At 35.4% G+C, this 20,167-nt stretch overlaps 1 protein-coding gene across 1 annotated transcript in view; it reads right to left on the bottom strand.

Annotated features, from left to right (window-relative positions):
• LOC150086944 (protection of telomeres protein 1-like) overlaps positions 1 to 20,167 on the bottom strand; it is a 186,486-nt gene that overhangs the window by 10,875 nt on the left and 155,444 nt on the right. Inside the window, exon 8 of the mRNA XM_090372328.1 lies at positions 8,701 to 8,841. Coding sequence (XP_090228454.1) covers positions 8,701 to 8,841 — 141 coding nt within the window. The remainder of the gene's footprint in view (positions 1 to 8,700; positions 8,842 to 20,167) is intronic.

Raw genomic sequence — 20,167 nt, 5'->3', positions numbered from 1 at the left:
GAAACATTTCACCATAATAACGTAAAAACCAACACAATTCCAGCTATTGGTATGCAATTGGATCGAGTTTACTACCAGTTTATAACAGATTCCACTAGCAGAAACGCAACTGGATTTTTATTGTTTTATGGTAGTAACCCCTAGAAATGTGAGGTGTTAATAGTGTATCTCTGCCTTTATGGTGGTGTTTATTCAGTTGCTACATGCGCGCAGCTTTGTTTATGCGTATCAAGCTTGCCTCCTTATTTTGTAATTGTGCTTTATTCCCTAAAAATGAGTAAAATACTTAAAAAGGTGCGAAAAGGAAGTGTACTGGTGAAGACACTGCAGATTCAGAGAGAAAAAGAAAAGCAATTAGTATCGATAAACAGAGGCGGACTGGGTCAAAAATTCTTACCCGGGAAAATTTATAGTGGCCTCATACTATGGTTTATGGCCAAAATCACACTGGCCCACCGGGGTTTCCCCAGTAAGGCTTATGGCCAGTCCGCTTCTGTCGATAGAGAAAAAATATGAAATTGTGAAACGCTTTGAGCGAAATGAAAGACCATGTGATATTGCACGTGCTACAGGCCTAAATGAAGCAACGGCGAAAAGCACATGACAATTGCAAACTTGACAGGTTGAAAATTGAAAAGGGCTCAATTGTAAAGAGCTTAAAAATTTTAGAAAACATAGACTCCAACGAAGAACGCGTTATAGCTACAAAGCAAGGAATAAAAAAATTATTAGCTTGCTACGAAGAAATTCTGCGTGAAAAAAAGAAGGCGCTGTGTCGTCACACGAATTTGTTAGATTTTATGAAGCCATCAACATCGAAATAACTTTTTTACGTAAGTCATTTGTAAGTCATGTTTTTTTAATACATATTTTGTATTAATATGTATAAAGAACTGCAATTTTATTAATATTTTTCTTCTAAACTAGTGTTTTTGTTAGTCCTTGGTCCCAATTAAGAAAAATTTATATGTATTTATATGCAAAGTTGTACCCCGACTTACGTGAATTCGACTTAAGCGATTTTCGTCGGACCCACCTATCGCGTAACTTCGGGGTATTACTGTATTTATTTAGTTTAAAAAATACAATTCAACTGACAATGAAATTTAATAAGATTAATAAATTTTATTGATTAATTGATACTACTATACTTGCTATATAGTTTTCCGTTAAACCTTACGCTAGCACACATATTATATAACAATAGCGGCAAGTTACGCACGGTTAATCTACGGACACGAGGCACTATTTACTTTCCAAATCACGCTATCTAAATTCAAAATAAACCACGGAGCCTGACTAGGTCTATAAGCCACTTATAGATGTTTGTTTGTTTTTATTTGGAGCATTAGCAACTAAGGCCATATTGCTCCGGGATATGTGGTGGTCATCCCCTGACCTTCCCGCATCCTCCGTATTTGGTGGTGACGGGTTCAAACCCCGGTCTAATCAAGAAGCGTGTGCTACGCACTGCTGCTCCTTCCCACCTGGCTACGGAGGCGCGCCACTTATAGAAAATAATCTAATCTAACAATTAAGTCAATAAAGCGACTAAGTATAATTAAAAACTTTTCGTTCATGGGAGCTGCAAAACCTGTCCACACATGGATTTGATACCCTTACCGATACTAAGTAATAACCTACAAAATCTCTGTCTAAATTCAATTTAAACTATTGTTAAGTATTGTTACTAGGAATAAAGTATTGTTACTAGGAATATAAAGCAACCCTAAAAAATAAATTAATATGCCAATTTAAGTCAATAAAAAGTCAATAAAATGATAGCGCAGATAAATTCTGAACTTCCAAATTTTACACTAAAAAGTATACAGAAAGGCATGAAGTTAGCTGACCATTTTTAATTCAGATTTTTCTTATTTTTTGAATTCAGATTCTTTGATTGAAAGGAGTCCAAAGTTCAAAAGGGAGTTTCAAAAATGCTTATTTCCATACAATGAAATTACAAAGGTCAAGCAAAAGCAAACAAACCCTAATTAATGATTTTTTAAAGAGAGCAGAAGATACACGATATCTAGAATGGTGTATTTTTGTTATCTCTTGGAATGCACCTCCCTTTTTGTACTGGTTCTTAGTCCCATATAACACAGTTCCACACTACATGAGATTTTATAGGAACCTAATTACCGTGTTATATGAGGGTTACCTGTGTGTGTGTGCGTGCGTGTGTGTGTGTGTGTGTGTGTGTGTGCGCGCGCGCGCTTGTGTAAAAGTATAAATAAGCAAATAAAAGTAGTAGACATAAGAGAAGTAAGTAAAAAGTGTGACAGAAGAAAGAAAAGAGGGTAGTAAAAAAAAAAAAAAAAAAACACAATAATAATAATACACATATAGACATAAGTCAATACAAGTAAACCCCCGCTATTCGCGGTCGCTGATTTAACATAAAATAAAAATTAAAAAAATGTGAATTTTAAAGCGCCGTGAACATTTTCTGCCATAAAAAAGCATGGGCGTGGCTAAAATTTATGTTTCCCGGTCAAAACAGCGCTCACTGGGTGGGGGGGAGAGGGGTGACAAAATCACGAGCGTGGATGTTTCTCGCTAATCCTTGTTCAATATGTGTTATGCGCTTGTCATGGAAGGTTTCGTCGTTTGCTTTTAATTTATATGCTTATAAATTGAATAAATTTATCAATTTATAAATTGATATGCTTACAAAAGTGATAAATCTACCGTTTTGCAGTGTAAAACACTTTTTCAAGTGTTTTAAAGGAAGAAAGTGACTTTATTGTGGACAAGTTCTTTCTAACCCCTACAAAATTATAGGTACGAATAACAAGGGAAATGTGAAAAGATCAAAGAAGGTGATGACATTAGCAAATAAAATTGAGTTATTAGACAAAATTTCTAATGGTGAAAGTGTCTCTTCAGTGGCAAAACATTATAAAATCAACGCGTCAACGGTACGATCAATCAAGAAATCGGAAGAAAAAATCTGCCGTAGTGTCCGTGAAAATGAGCTAATTGTTTCAAAAATTTGCTCTGTAACTCGTGATGTTAAATTAGAAAAAATGGAAAAGGCTTTAAATCTGTGGCTAGAAGACCGAACTCAAAATAAAATTCCGTTAAGTTCACTCATCATTCTTGAAAAGGCAAAGCTCCTTTATCAACACTTTAGCAAAACTGGTGATAACAGTGGCGGGATAAGTTTTAGCTAGCAAAGGCGCTGGTTTGAAAGATTTGTTTGAAATTTCTAATAAATATTACATTTAATATTAAATTGTTTCTTATTTTCATTTCGATGCCATATGCTTGCATTTCACAAGGTGCTGTCTATGTACATAGTCATATTATGAAGGTACATATAATACATACATAGACAAAATTTTAGACTAGTTTTTCTTATATATTTCATACTTTGGAACGGAACCCCTTTATTACTATGAGAGCCATAACTCAGTATTCGCGGCATTTCTCAGGAACGTAACCCCCGCGAATAGCGGGGGTTTACTGTATTATTATACATAATATATACATGATTATATTGTCGTATATCGCACAATCCTAGTGTCATTTTCAAGTGTCAACCACCAAAATTGCCCAACAAGACAACTATATAGTGTCCTCTCTTTCTAGCATAAAGCACATTCCATGGCAAAATAGAATTACATCTAAATATAGTACTGGGGGAAGAAAAAAAAAAAATTATATATATAAGAAATAATGTAAAATTAAAGTTATAAGGGAGGATATATAGACTGCAGGCATGTAATTTAAGGTTGACATGACAGAGGACCCAAAAATAGTTATAAACATAATGAACAAAGAAACTAAAACAAAGGCCATTGTTGAGAGCAGACAAAGGCTAATGGCAGAAATGTGTATAAGCAACAGTATAGCAGCTTAGTTAACCAGAGGTGAAATCAGGTAGGTAATTAGAATAGAAATAGACACTCCTGTCCTCATATTACACCAATAGTCCAGAGCATGGAAAAATTACAGTTTTAGGAAAGTGAACGGTATATGATTGAAGGATACAAAGATGGAGCTCAGGTTATCCAGGAGCGTGATTTCCCGTCCATGCTAATAATGGCCCTGGACATATATATATATGAATAGCAAGCAGAAAGTGGCGTGAAACTAAAGATGGTAACTATATATTATATACAACACTAAGGAAATAAGGTGAAATGTTTGATTATGACTAAAGCATATGTAGATATATAGTCTGTTGTTTTATATTTCTGCAACCATTGAAGGTACTTAATGTGCTGCTGGTTCAGTCCTCCAAATTTGTGATAGTCACAAATTTGGAGGACTGAACTTACATTCGGAGAACTAAATATTAAGTCCAAAACAAAAAAATTTAGAAGAAAAACAAACTGATATGGAACAAAGTAAGTTCAGGATGTTGTTCATGTTCGAAACAAAGAATATCCAGTGCAGATCCTTTCCCAATACTTCACTATTTTTTTTTTTTTTTTTTACTGGATCAACATGGTCATTGCAAATCATTCAAGTTTTCATAAAACTTGAATGAAAACATACAAGTTTTCCTTCTAATAAGGCAACGATAAAGCAATATCATTGCCTTATTAGAAGTATGTAACTATCAAACAGCAATTATACTTCAAAACCATAAGTACTGCTTTACTTATTAATTTTAGACTGCCATGAAAAATCCTTAGTTTATAAAATTGCAAAATTTTTGTGATTCTGAAATCTTTATATAATTTAACACAGATTAATTGGTAATGCAAGTTTTAAAACAGATTAGCTATATTTCTTCTATCACGTTTACACATGAATATCAATGAACATACAATGTCAATTTCAGAATTACTGTTCTAACTGAAAGTAACTTGTACTAAAATAGAAATCTCACTAATTCAGACCTTCTATAATTCAAACTACCTGTTTTACGTATGTATTTATTTATGCAGAACAGAGATTTTTCCTAAGCGAGAATTTAATGATACAATTCTGAACTTTTTTTCAGAATAGTTTCACAACCACACTGTAAACTACACAAAACAAACCATTCAAAAGGAAAAAAATTCAAATTAAATGTAAACCCTGCACATTCTTCTGCTTAAATCTTATCAAGTGACAATGGCAAGTGCTTTTTCTTACCTCCCACTACTATTACAGCCCACATACAGTTTATGGTTCAGGGAGTCTTACTCAACTGTAATGATGACAGTATTTTTATTGATTCAGATGGGATCAAAAGATGTACAGCATCAAAATGTGCTGCACAGTGAGAAAAGAATATGAACCTGAGGATGTGAGGTTGCTAGAAGAATATGAAGATAAAGCAGGATATCATGTGGTGGAAGAAATAGCAACAGCATTTTAAAGGGGAAATGGCTGTTGATGAGGTGGGGAGTGAAAATGAAGGAAATAAAGAAGAAATGGTTAAATTACACAATTACTACTGAGACAGCTGGAAGCCATCTCAATAGCATTAGTAATAGTGCCAGCTATATGGTGTAAGGAAGCCAGATGCTTTTTCTGTACCAGCCAAAAAGTAAAATAAGTAGCCAATAATAAAATAATAAAAAAAAAACATCTATTCAACTCCCTCCTCACACAGCTATTGAACCAACTGACCATTGAATCTCCTAAAACCGTCAGCCTTATCACCCATAGAAATAACTTATTCCAGTCTAAACCTTCCCCTGTAGTTTGAATTTATGGCCTGTAGTTTGAATTTATTATAATTTATTATGGCCTCAAGATCTGGAATCATTTATAACAGTGAACACTTCATCCTGATATTTTGTTTTCTCCTCTCAAAGCCTTGTACACCTCAATCAAGTCTCCTCTAAGGTGCCTATTTACCAAACTAGGCAACTTAGAGGAGACAAAACAATACTCCTATTAAATTTGCAAATTGAATAACAAATACAATAATATTTTTGCTCACAAAGAAAAACGGAAAATGATGTTATGAAACAACAGGACCTTTACTCAACAAAAAATTTCCAATTTATTCAAGATAAACAAGATTGGGGAGTGATCAACTACACTGTGATTAAATTTATAACACTTGTTTACAGTGTGTCTGGGGTTTGAGTAAAAGTATGTGGCAGTTATTTATGCATGTTTACTAAACTGAAGTCCATTTGTTTCTATCATGTAAAGATTTTTTACAATTCATTAACAAAATATTAGCTATTACCTAGATATACAACAAAATATTACCTAGGTATTATACGCAAATGTGCACACAACTATAGTTTCTGAAATGGACTACAAGTTTTATACCCCTATATTTGTAATCAGTATCAAATATTTGCCTCAAATACAACAGATTGTGCATGTTTAACCTGTAACTGCACTGCAAAGTAGCTGACCCTCCACCCCACTCTTCCGGCCCATCTGTGATTCCCAGAATTTTATTTTCTGAGTGGAGTCTGGGAGACCCTGTGTGTAGTTATGGGTTAAATTTGTCTGAGCATGCACTCACTTGTTTGTACAGTCCACTCAACCACAGAGCCTATATAAGTGGCACATCCCTTATGTGGTCACAGTACTCCTGTAAAAACCGTCATGAGCTCTCATTGTGTGTTAGTTTTCTTTTATTTTGGCAACCAGAAAGTGTATAAACAGTCCCGACACATTTTGTTACATATGTGGTTGTTTCGTTCCTGTAAAGCAGAGGCAAAATATTACCGATTTTGTAAAAAAAATCGTATTATGCATACTTTGACATAAAACTAGGCGATCAGAATAAATCGTGGTCAGGATAAATGGAGCTCCTAAGTGCCTTAGGAGCTCCATATGTTCCTAGTGAATGGAGACTATTTATAGACTCTTCTAAGACTAGTTTAAAAGGTGTTCTCATATAATGGAGATAAGTACATATCTGTGCCAGTTGCTCATTCAGTCTACTTAAAAGAAACTTATGACAATCTAAAGTTGCCTCTGGAGAAAATTAAATATCAAGATCACGAATGGCAACTATGTGGAGACTTAAGTGTTACGTACGTTATTGGGGCAACAGGGTGGGTACACTAAAATGCCATGCTTTATTTGTGAATGGGATAGCAGAGCTAAAGCGCTGCATTGGACAAAGAAGCAATGGCCTCGGAGGCACAATCTTACACTGGGGTCAAAAAATATTGTGCATGAAAGCCAGATAAAATACTTTTACCTCCACTGCATATCAAGTTAGACATAATGAAGCAATTTGTCAAAGCACTGAATAAGAATGGCAACTGCTTTAAGTACCTTTGAAGTAAATTTCCCGGTTTATCTGACGCAAAACTTTAGGAGGGTATCTTCACTGGTCCCCAAATTAGAAAATTGGTTTAGACGGTCAGTTTAAAACTACTATGACTGACGTTGAAAGGGAAGCCTGGATTGCTTTTAAAAGTGTAATGGAAAACTTTATAGGAAATCATAAATCACAGGATTATGAGAAAATTTCAAAATATACATGAAAAGTTTTGCAATTTAGGTTGCAATATGAGCATCGAAATTCATTTTTTGCATACCCAACTTAATTTTTACCCCGAAAATCTTGCACAGATGAGCAAAAAACAAAGGGAGAGATTCCATCAGGACATAAAGGAAATGGAGCAGAGGTACCAGGGAAGGTGGAATACAAGCATGACAGCCACCTACTGCTGGTGTTTAAAAAGAGAGAAACCTGGCACTGTACATAAAAGAAAAATGATTAAACGTTCTTTTCAAACAACGAGACAAAGGTCTGATTAATGAAAGTTTCAGAATTTTGATTAATACTTGTTAGTATTTACATATTTTTTGATATACGAAAATGTAATCCTATCAATTTGTCATTACTAAATACAATAAAGTTATATACTTTCTTAAAAAACAATACTTTTTTATTTCTTAAATTGTGATGTATCTGGATGTGATAGAAAAAAATCTAAGTCATATTTGAAATCACAGCAACATATTTCGGCAGTAGGACCTAAAGAAATTCAAACCCCAGTGAACAAACTTAAATTTGTAAACTAGTGTAATTATTAAAGTTTAACACATTAAAATTCATTGTTTAAAAAATTGTATTATTCTTATATAGTTGGAGAAGGACATTATGTGCTGGTTTTCCATGGAATCTCTATTTCTATAATGACCATGTTTATACCACATGAATATTAAAATAGTTTATTCAGCTATTAACTAAATCCCTATACATTAAGGTAAAATTTTGGGAAGCTTGCTGGAACCCATTCTTAGACCACACATATGCCGGTTTTTAAGGACAGAAAGAAAATTTAGTAATTAGGTAACAGAATAAACCAAATAGTAATTTGGTTTATTTATTTTTTCTTTCTGTTCTTAAAAAACAGTCTGAGGATGGGTTACAGCACAGTTCCCGAAACATTACTTTAACGAAACATTATTTAACATAGCTACTAAACTATCTTAATATTCACATGGTATAAGAAGTCATTATATAAATCCATGTATTATTCTTGTTCTGTTTGATTGAATTCTTCGTATAAAAGTGTTTTGAATATAAACAATTTCATGAAATTTCCTTTTTCTTTTTGTCACATTTGTATCTTAATACCATATAAATTAACATATGTTTGCTGGGTTATGAATAAAGCTGCTTGTTTTTTATAAACTACAACTTAAAAATATTTATACATTATTATATTTTATAATTCAGACAACCTCTTCCCCCTATCAGTCTGAATTAATGAGTTTTACTATAACTTATATTCCTACTTACTATATATAATATTAACAACAAACCTTTTGTCTATCCTGTGGAGTAAATGTAAGTGTTGAAGCTACTGTTACAGGTTCAGTGCTGTCACCAGATTTGCCACTGAATACTGCAACATCAGTAGGGCAATAACATTTCCCTTTTAGTTTGTTCCTGTATTTATCAACCTAATGTACAAAGGAAACCACAACAGATATTAATGTTATGACCTACTACTTTACATGAAATAAACACTTTCAAGATGTCAAATTAAATATGGATTGATATTTTGTTCAGTATCATCCTTCAATACAAACATATAAACAAACAGAGAGAGAGAGAGAGAGAGAGAGAGAGAGAGAGAGAGAGAGAGAGAGAGAGAGAGAGAGAGAAATGGGTTGTGAATGGCTATTGTAACAGACTGAGAATACCTTATCTGACAATTTTCTTTGGCCTGGAAAGGGGGGGGGGAGGGCATATCCAACTATCACTTTCAGCACTGCAATATCTGATAACAACACACATTTTTAATGCAAAGCAATTGTATTTGAAAACTTACAAGAAAAGAAAAACTTTCCATTAGTAAATTGTGACATTAAAATTTAAATGAAAAGCCAAAATTATACATAATTTCATATTAGTAATATAACAGGGATTACAGAAATCCACTTGCCTGCATGATATGGGTGAGTAACTTTTGATTACTGATGAACAGATTAGCTTCGGCCACTAGAAATTTAAAAATTATAAACAATTTTGGGGCTCTTCTAACGTTTGATAGTAAGAGCAAACTATTTAGTATAGCAAAAGGAAAATGGCTGGCAATAAAGTTTTAATTATTTCATAAAAAGACAATTTCAGCCATTACCATACCAATACTGCCATAATATTATCATTAGCAGAGGCATATGATGCAAGAAAGCAAGCTTATATAGCATCAGCAAAAAAAAAAAAACCTTCCCATTTCACCCATCCATTCATTTCAAATGTTTGTCTAGTTCTGCCTTGAATTTATTTAAGCTGTCAACTTCCACAACGGCAGATGGAAGTTTGTTCCAGCAATCAACTATCTGCTGGCTAAAGGCAAATTTCTGCATATCTTTTCGACAACTATCTTTCCTCAATTTCAGTTTATACCCCCTCAGGTTTGTAATCTGAGCAAAAGGAATAATCCCGTCTGCATTGAGCCTGCTCAATCCATTCAAGGCCTTATACACGTCAATCAAATTGCCTCGCAGGTGCCTAGTCTCCAGATGCCTCAATTTGCAGAACATAAGGCTTTCTTCATAAGAGCACCCATTTGTTCACCTCACCAGTCTTGTTGCCCTTCTCTGTACATGTTCTAGCAACTCTACATCCTTCCTAAAATGAGGCTTCCAGACCTGTATGCAGTACTCAAGGTATGGCCTGACCATTGCCTTATACAAGGGAATAATCACTTCCTTATCCCTGCTTGCAAAATTGCAGTACATCATTGACAAAACCCCATGACCCACTCTGGCAGCCTGTATGCACTCCTCAGAAAACTTCATATCTGACTGCACAATTAACCCCAGGTCTCTTTCATTCTTCACTACCCTGAGAATGAACATAATTTTACCCAGCTGGTATGTTACTCTGGGGTTACTGCTACCCATATGCAGTACTTTGTATTTGTCAATGTTAAACTTCAGTTTCCACTGAAGTTTAACATTGACGAATGTTAAAACTTTGACATTAAGCGTGATATACCTTCATCAATATCACTGATAAATATACAAAACAACAACAATGGGCCCCAACAATGAATCCTGGGGGGACACCACTAATAACATTAGTCCACGAAAAGCTGTGTCCATTGATTACCAAGTCTCTGTCTTAGTAACTTACCCTTAATACCATACTGCTCCAATTTTTACATTAGTCTTCTATGTGCAACAGTATCAAAAGCTTTCCTGAAATCCAAGTATATGATATCAAAATTATTTTTTTGCATGCAGCTCTTTGTAACATCATAGTATCCAATCAAATTGGTCAGACAAGACTTCCCCTTAACAAACCCATGCTGTGTCTGAATTATTACTGCAGCCTTGTGTGGATGATCCTGCAATGCTTCTTTAACTGGTGACTCCATTATTTTCCCTGAAACAGACATCAAACTAACAGGTCTGTAATTACTTGTGTCACCCTTTGATCCTCTCCCCCCCCTTTGTGAACTGGAGATACATTTGCACATCTCTAGTCCATGGGGAATTCCCTTGAGTCCAAGGCTGTTCTCAAAAGCCAAGGGTTTGCTTATTTCCTTTGCCACCTCCTTTAATATAACTGGATAGATTCCATCCACCCCACGTGCCTTTCTTACGTTTAACTTCAACAACTTCTCCTCCACTTTGCTCTCAGTTATTACAAAATCATTTAACTCCCTGTTAGAAACATTTAAACATCTGGCCCTCTCCTCCTCCTCGAATAATTTCTCATGTGTGAATGTAGATGCAAAATACTCATTTAATTCAGCAGCAATCTAAGAATGATCAAATACAGTCAAACCATTGATATCAAGTGGACCAATCTCATTCATCACCTTCCTTTTATAGTTTATAGAAATAAAGAAATCTTTGCTGTTTTTCTTTATATCCTTTGCCAAAGATTTCTCATAATCTGCCTTTGCTTGCCAAACCTCCTTTGTGACTTGATTACAGACTAGCTTATATCTACCATAGGCTTCTGTGTCACCTGATAATTTATATGCATCCCATGCATTTTGATTATCTGCCACAAGTCTCATTAGTTCATCTGACATCCATCCACTTGGGACTAAACCTAGAACAGTATTTCTTAGTTGGTATAGAACGGTAGTTCTATGCCAACAGTATTTTTTCTTGGAAGCCTAAAGCATCCAAGGTTACTTCCTTGAATGCTTCCCATTTAGAATTTGCTGTTGGTAACATTATCAGTTGGTCCCACTGTATAGAATTTAAAAAATTTCTGAGACCACTATAGTCACCTTTACGAAAACAAAAACTCCTTCCTTTTACCCCTGATGGTAGTTACATTTTTAAGTAAATCCCACATCAGTGTGCACTGTGATCACTGCCACCTAGTGGTTCCTTTATCTGTAAATTCTTAATGCATGAATAATCACTGTTGATAATGAGATCAAGAGTGTTGCTCCCTCTGGTTGCCTCTCTAACATGCTGCTGTAGAAAACAATCATCCAATAAATCCACAAAAGACTTGCTAGAGTGTGAGTGACCAACCCACAGTCCTTGACAGATTGGTTTTCTATATACTACGATCACCAACCCACAGTCAATATCTGGGAAGATATTGACTGTGGGTTGGTCCCCCATTATGAGACACTCTGATTTACTGGCCCACTATTTCTCTGTATAATTGGTCATTGTACTCATCAGAGTCATTCCGCCTATAAAGATCTATGATTAAGCATTAAGAGCTATGATATGATATGATTTGTTTAATGCTTGTATCGTGTTAGGTAACATTCATACTATATTTGTTTGAATTCCACATTGATGTATTATCCAAATATTTAATTAACACAGGTGCTTGCAACTATTTGAGGGTTCAAGCTACAAACTTATACCTTATATCCATTCTTCATATTGGCCTCAAAATTGGCCTGAAAATTATTAATCCCTCGCTGGATCAATGTATGCATTTTATTAGGACTAGCATTATTAATATCAAAATGATACAAGGAAGTAAAGCACTCATTTCAATTGCCCATTCCTTCTAATAATCTGTCCAAATCTTCTTTAAGGTCATTCAAACAACTCATTAGCAACACTAGGAGAAAATTTATTTTATTTTTATCTATTCCAGTCAATTATTCTTTAGCTGAATGCAAATTTAAGCAATATAAGCAATGGCAATAAATTCACTATTGCAATCCAAATGGGAACTAGAATTATTCTCATGTAATTGAAATCTACCCAAAACATGGATGGAATATCTGCACCCAGACAAATCCATCCTGACTCTAGAGATCTTATCATTCCTGTTGGAAGTGTAATCACAGTGGAACCATGCTCGACTAAATAATGTTTGTGCTGTGCTACACAGATGTCCTGGTACATGATCTGACTTACAATTGGTGAACTGTCCTTGACAGATTGGTTTTCTATATACTACGATCACCAAATGGGAACCCACATGCAGAACTAAGACATCTAGAAATGGAAGAGCAGGATCTACCTCTTAACTCCATACTAAAAGAAATATAAGTGGACAAAGGATTTGGTATATCGGAGGGGTAAGTGCCCCTCACCCACGGAGAATGACCACTAACACATCATCTATATATCTTTGCCAGAGTCCAACTGGCACCAACGGATTCAAAAAACTGTCTTCCTTCAAGGCCTCCATAGTAATATTAACTATGGGAGCATCCATAGCTGTACCGTGAATCTGCGGGTACAAGGAATCATTACCGAACACAATCACACAGCTAGATAAATATTTAAGGCATCAACAGATATCATTTACAGATTGTTATTATTATTATTTGGTTTTTAGGAGCATTAACAACTAAGGCCATATTGCTCCAGGAATATGCAGTGGTCATTCCCTGACCTTTCTGCATCCTCCGTATTTGGTGGTGACAGGCTTGAACCCCGGTCTAATCAAGAAGCGTGTGCTACGCACTGCTGCTTCTTCCCACCTGGCTACGGAGGCGCCATCATTTACAGAGAGAGAGAGAGGTCCTGTCTTTCAATGTGGAAATCCCTGTCCAACAGTCCCCTAGCAAAAGCCATCTATTGCTGGCTGTATTGTAATAGTTGTAAACAGGGAAACCATGACCTCATCCTCCAGGATATTAAAATTCTTAATGATCTGCCAGAAATAAACATGACTATTAACAACATAGTCTGCTTTACGAATAAGTAATGAAAACAAATCAGAAATATGCTTGGAAAGCTGATATGTTGGGGTGTCACAACAAGCAACAATCAGATGCACAGGAATGCTTGATTTAAGCATTTTTACAAACCACAGAGTTGTGAAAATTTTTGGCACCCCATTGTACAAAACTTTCAGCAAACAAATTTACTAATTTTCTTATCAGCAAATTATGCATTAACTAATTCATATACTTTGGATTCTAATTTCTTAAAAACTTTAATTAAGAGTCCTCAATATGTTCATAAACCTGCTGATCCTGTAACAAAGACAAAGCCTTTTGTATATAGTCTGATATGTTCAACACCACAGTACACTGGCCTTTGTCTGCCAGTAAGGCACAATATCCTGATCCTAACACAAAGAACTAATGGCATTTTATTCAACACAATTCAAGTTGGGTACTACTAGGTGAATATGCTGTAACATAGTTGTCACCTTAAAACATTATCTCTGTAGTGACTTCTTCAGAAACATGGAGAAGTGGGAATGGAAGTTTCAAAAAATTGTGAATACAATTATTAACTATATTTAGCAGTCACATAGGCTGCATTCATGGTCAACTCAAACAGCATTCCAGACAACTTGGTTGTTGTTGTAGGGTTATATGTGCATCAGCAACTTAGGCCATATTGTGCCATATATATATATATATATATATATATATATACATATTGTCTGTAAATTGCTCATGTTCTGCAGTCAATTTGCTGTTTGCTGGATTAAAAACCTGAATTTCCAGGAGAAGAACCATGCTACCATCACATGAGACTGATTAACTCAGCCAAGTTGTGAAAAAGACCCATAAAAATTCCTCACAGCATTGACAGGATTCAAACTCACTTTTCCACCCAGTGTGGGGAGGACAGTGATTATACCAACTATGCTACCCATGAGGGCTGACCACTTGGCTACATCAGGCCTTATTTGAATCATATATGAAATGACTTAAAAAACATAACCTACAAAAAAGCATGGCATTTGTCACAATTGCAAAGCCTGTGTCTATATTGGGTCCACGAGGTTGTCACAGACATTCTCTCAGATATGCCAGACAAGCTGCACTTGCTACCTGGGAGTCTAAAATGCTGATGGAACTGATATTCGGGTGACACTCAAGTCAAGTGGACCCAATTTCGGCGAAGTCTGGATGGTCTGTGACAGCCAAATCCTCTGCTTCACCTTCACGATGTTGGGACTGTTAGTAATCCTAGGTATAACCTCCATGGACAAGTGCATGGTGCGCGACCACTTAGGTGTGAACCAACTTAAGCAGGGGTCGAGGTGCGGCACCCACACCACAGGGAGGAATGCCACCCCTCTATGTTACCAGGCAGTACTAGGTGGTAGATGACTCTCATCAACTGGTGCAATAGCACCACTTTGCTTATTGGAGGCTTGAAGTGGTGGAACCCATGTTTAGCCTCTAAAGCTAAGTTCCGGTCAACCCTTCCCTATCTCTTCCATCATGCAGTATGATTGATGACTTTTGAGGTTATGATGAACATCGTGGCAAGATCCAATATTCCTTACGTTTTGAGGGTACAGCTCTAAAACAGTGTTCGCAGGCCGGCCGCTAGTAAGTACACAGGAATGAACCTATTGGTAACTCTCTAGGAGGCTTCCAGATCAGCTAGTGTATATCTTGCTACCTCTACTCTGCCAGATAGTGACTGGAGGGAGTCCGAGTAGTGTGTATGCAGGAAGCATGTCGAGGCCACGTTATGTCAAGGATCTGGGTATATTCTTACCATGTGTACGCCATATCCAAAAATTTCATTACTTTATGCATCTGGTGCGGTGCCCCCAAAACATCTCTCAGCCATCTAGGTTCCATTCAGAAGAAGGCAGTTAGGTTAATTAATGACTCCTCTCTAACAGAGTCTCTCCACTCTGTCTCATAGACGTACTGTTTCTGCTGCATGCCTCTTTTACAGATACTTCCATGGGCACTGTTCTTCTGAATTGGCTTCTATAATTCCCGGTCTCTCTTTCAAAACAGTCCGAATACGTGCTGCCACCAGCCAACATCCATTTACTGTCCAACTTCAAACTCACAGAACTAACTTTTCATCTTCCTCGTTTATTCATTCAACTACCGTTTTCTGGATCAACCTTCCTTCATACATACTTCTTGAAAATTACAGTCTACAGAAGTTCAAATCCAATGTCAACAAATATCTTCTTTTGTCTTCTCAACCTCCAACCCAAGCACAGTACTAAAGGTTCTAATACCTCTCGTGTTTGGGGTTTACATAAAAAAAAAAAAATAATAAATAAAAATATATATATATTTTAACAGAAAATTGCAGATGCACTTTGCCGTTTCTATTAATCTATAACACTAAGTAAACTAAGTTTCCTACTAACTGCATCTGATATTGTTGAGATCCATCACTTTGATAAAGAGCCTCCACAATAGCAATAAAATTTTACAGAGCGGTGATTTATATTTAAAGTGCATAGTGAAATTTCAGGGCAGTTCATGAAGGGCTTCTACAGTATAAGGGTGATTGCACCAAGGTAGCAAATTTAGTTTCCTCACTGCTACCATCACATGCTATAAAACATTTGTTTACAGAGCTATAAAACATTTGTTTTATAGTTCTTGAAGCATGAGGACTTTGCTCTAAATCCTATGAGCTTTGCTTTTTCCATAACAAAATGCACAAGTAAATACAAATAGCTGTATTTAAATATGACCCTATATAGTTATGGGAGGATACCACTGAAGAAATAAAATGGAAGTTTTAAAAGATGTGGTAAAAGAGTTCAGTTTCATACCTTCTAAGTTTCCATTTCACATTATCTGAAATATTATTTCTATATTATCTAAAAGTTCAGTTGATATTATTATTAGCCATACGGCACAAGGAAGCCTGAGGCTTATGCTGCACCAGCCAAAAAAAAAATAAATAAATTCTGAGTTACCCTGAGAGAGAGAGAGAGAGAGAGAGAGAGAGAGAGAGAGAGAGAGAGAGAGAGAGAGAGAGAGAGAGAGAGAGTGTGTGCCAAGTCCATACTCACCAGATGTGAGTCGCTGGATTTAGACCCTAAATTTTGCACATATGCTTATGTAAATCTTTTGATGTCACCCACCTTGATCTGAGTACTGCACTGATGGGTGAGAGGGTTTAGACTGATGATTTACCAAACATCAACAGAAAAGCATAGTTTGGACTACGTCTAGAAATGAAAAACTTTGTAACCAAATGTTTTTAAATATATATATATACAGGCAACTCCCATATAACACTGTACTCCTACAACACTGTTTCACTCTAACATGATTGAATTTTGGCAACCTTGCATAACATGGCATTTCTCAGCTTTGTGCGGGAGAAAACTCTGCTATTATGTTGGATTAGTAAATTAATAAGAGGAGTTTACCTCAATATAGTGCGTAGAACACTTCCGTATGATACCCTCCAGAAATTAAAACGGAAAAATCGACAACTTACCGGTACATTAGAGTAAAATATAATAAAGGTTCTAATACCTCTCGTGTTTGGGGTTTACATAAAAAAAAAAAAAATAATAAATAAAAATATATATATATTTTAACAGAAAATTGCAGATGCACTTTGCCGTTTCTATTAATCTATAACACTAAGTAAACTAAGTTTCCTACTAACTGCATCTGATATTGTTGAGATCCATCACTTTGATAAAGAGCCTCCACAATAGCAATAAAATTTTACAGAGCGGTGATTTATATTTAAAGTGCATAGTGAAATTTCAGGGCAGTTCATGAAGGGCTTCTACAGTATAAGGGTGATTGCACCAAGGTAGCAAATTTAGTTTCCTCAATGCTACCATCACATGCTATAAAACATTTGTTTACAGAGCTATAAAACATTTGTTTTATAGTTCTTGAAGCATGAGGACTTTGCTCTAAATCCTATGAGCTTTGCTATTTCCATAACAAAATGCACAAGTAAATACAAATAGCTGTATTTAAATATGATCCTATATAGTTATGGGAGGATACCACTGAAGAAATAAAATGGAAGTTTTAAAAGATGTGGTAAAAGAGTTCAGTTTCATACCTTCTAAGTTTCCATTTCACATTATCTGAAATATTATTTCTATATTATCTAAAAGTTCAGTTGATATTATTATTAGCCATACGGCACAAGGAAGCCTGAGGCTTATGCTGCACCAGCCAAAAAAAAAAATAAATAAATTCTGAGTTACCCTGAGAGAGAGAGAGAGAGAGAGAGAGAGAGTGTGTGCCAAGTCCATACTCACCAGATGTGAGTCGCTGGATTTAGACCCTAAATTTTGCACATATGCTTATGTAAATCTTTTGATGTCACCCACCTTGATCTGAGTACTGCACTGATGGGTGAGAGGGTTTAGACTGATGATTTACCAAACATCAACAGAAAAGCATAGTTTGGACTACGTCTAGAAATGAAAAACTTTGTAACCAAATGTTTTTAAATATATATATATACAGGCAACTCCCATATAACACTGTACTCCTACAACACTGTTTCACTCTAACATGATTGAATTTTGGCAACCTTGCATAACATGGCATTTCTCAGCTTTGTGCGGGAGAAAACTCTGCTATTATGTTGGATTAGTAAATTAATAAGAGGAGTTTACCTCAATATAGTGCGTAGAACACTTCCGTATGATACCCTCCAGAAATTAAAACGGAAAAATCGACAACTTACCGGTACATTAGAGTAAAATATAAATAATTAAATAATCAATTTAACACAATTCAAATCAAATTAACGCAATTAAAAGCGTAATTGATGCGTAAACAATGCATAATTGATATTGAATTTGGACTTCGTAATGTTCCACAAAAAGATGTATTTATTCAACAAGTTAACCAAAGTAGTGAATAACATAAAAGAAACGCGACTTCCTAAATTGAATACACATGACAGTTCAGCTTTACGAGAACTTTGGGGAAATAAGGACATTATTATACAGAGGGCAGATAAAGAAGATACGGTGGTAATACTAGATAAACATGATTATATTAATAAGTTAGATTCAGTTGTGTCAGATACCTTCACTTATCGTGAAGTAGACCCGGCACTGTTTACCAATTTGGTCAATCAATACAATAAAACGTTAACCACGTATCGAAAAAACGACTACATTACTATGGTTCAGTTAAAGGAATTGAAGTCCAAAACATACAATATTCCTGCACTTTTCGGTCAGGTAAAATTACACAAGACTGGGTTTCCTATTCGACCTATTGTTTCCTACAGGAACTTGGCATTTTCATCCTTAGCCACACATGTATATAACATTATAAAACCCTTTAGACAGGTAATACAATTTGGGATTAAGAACTACGATACATTATTTAATAAGCTTAAAGACTGTAGACTCGGCGACAGTGACAATTTATTCTCACTAGATGTTACCTCATTATATACGAATGTAAACGTTGAATACACATTAGATATTATTTGGGATATGTTAAATAAAAACTCGACACCGATTAATTATAAGGAAATTTTTCACTTAATTAAACTGTTAGTTGAGGCTAACTACATCACCTTTCGAGACAAGGTGTACAAACAAATTTTTGGATTACCAATGGGTTTGAGCCTGAGTGGCTTAATGTCAGAGATCTATCTCTCAACGATTGAGCAGATACATTTGACACCTTTTCGAACCCGTATCACATACTATGGGAGGTATTTAGACGATGTTCTAGTTATTACCGATAGTAATACTATCCAAGACATTTTACATTCGTTTAATAATATTCATTCTAGACTCAAATTTACATTGGAAAGGGAGGATATGGATACAAAGTCATTAAACTTTCTAAATTTCACGCTTACCCGGGACTCGGATTAAATACAATTTAGCGTCTATCGAAAACCAACAAACACCGGTATGCTTCTACATTATAATAGCTATCACCCGTTCACCTACAAAAGATCGATTATCTTTAATCAATTTCTTAATGCCTATAAATATTCAACGACAGAATCTGCTTTGGACTCAGAAATACAAATATTAACTAGCAGATTCTTAAATAGGGGTTATTCCATTACCACAATAAACCGAATCAGGGTACAAGTTAAGGATAGGATACAAAATACTACACCAATCAACAATAGTAATATCAAAAAATACTTTATTTCTGTCCCATATGTTGAACAGTGGCACAAACAGCTTAACAGATTCTTTAAAGATACCGAATTTAAATTGTAGCTAGGCCTATACGAAAGTTACACACTATACTAAATAATCGCTCGGTTCTTTCAGCATTCGCAACACAAATTAATGATCTGGTATACAATATTTCTTACAGTGATTGCGACTCGTCTTATCAAGGTTCGACCCGATTTTCTCTTAATATTCGTGTAAATCAACATGAAGCCTCAGTTCGTGCTTCTCGTTCAGCAGCGTCAGAATTAGCCTTTCATGCCATTAACGAAAAACATACTTTTTTATTTAACGAGGCCAAAATACTTAACGTTCAATGTAATTATATGCGACTATAATTGCAGAAACCGTTGAAATTAAATTACACGAGAATTCTGTTAATGTTCGGCGGCCATATTTGATCTCCGATGCATGGACCTTTATGCGCATGCGCGAAGACAAATAATCCCTATTTAAGTA

Source organism: Mastigoproctus giganteus, chromosome 4, assembly GCF_048544385.1.
Source record: "Mastigoproctus giganteus isolate SK-2022 chromosome 4, ASM4854438v1, whole genome shotgun sequence".
In the NCBI taxonomy this organism is placed as follows: domain Eukaryota; kingdom Metazoa; phylum Arthropoda; class Arachnida; order Uropygi; family Thelyphonidae; genus Mastigoproctus; species Mastigoproctus giganteus.
Note: the sequence above shows the minus strand (reverse complement) of the source record. Positions and strands in the feature narration are given on the sequence as shown.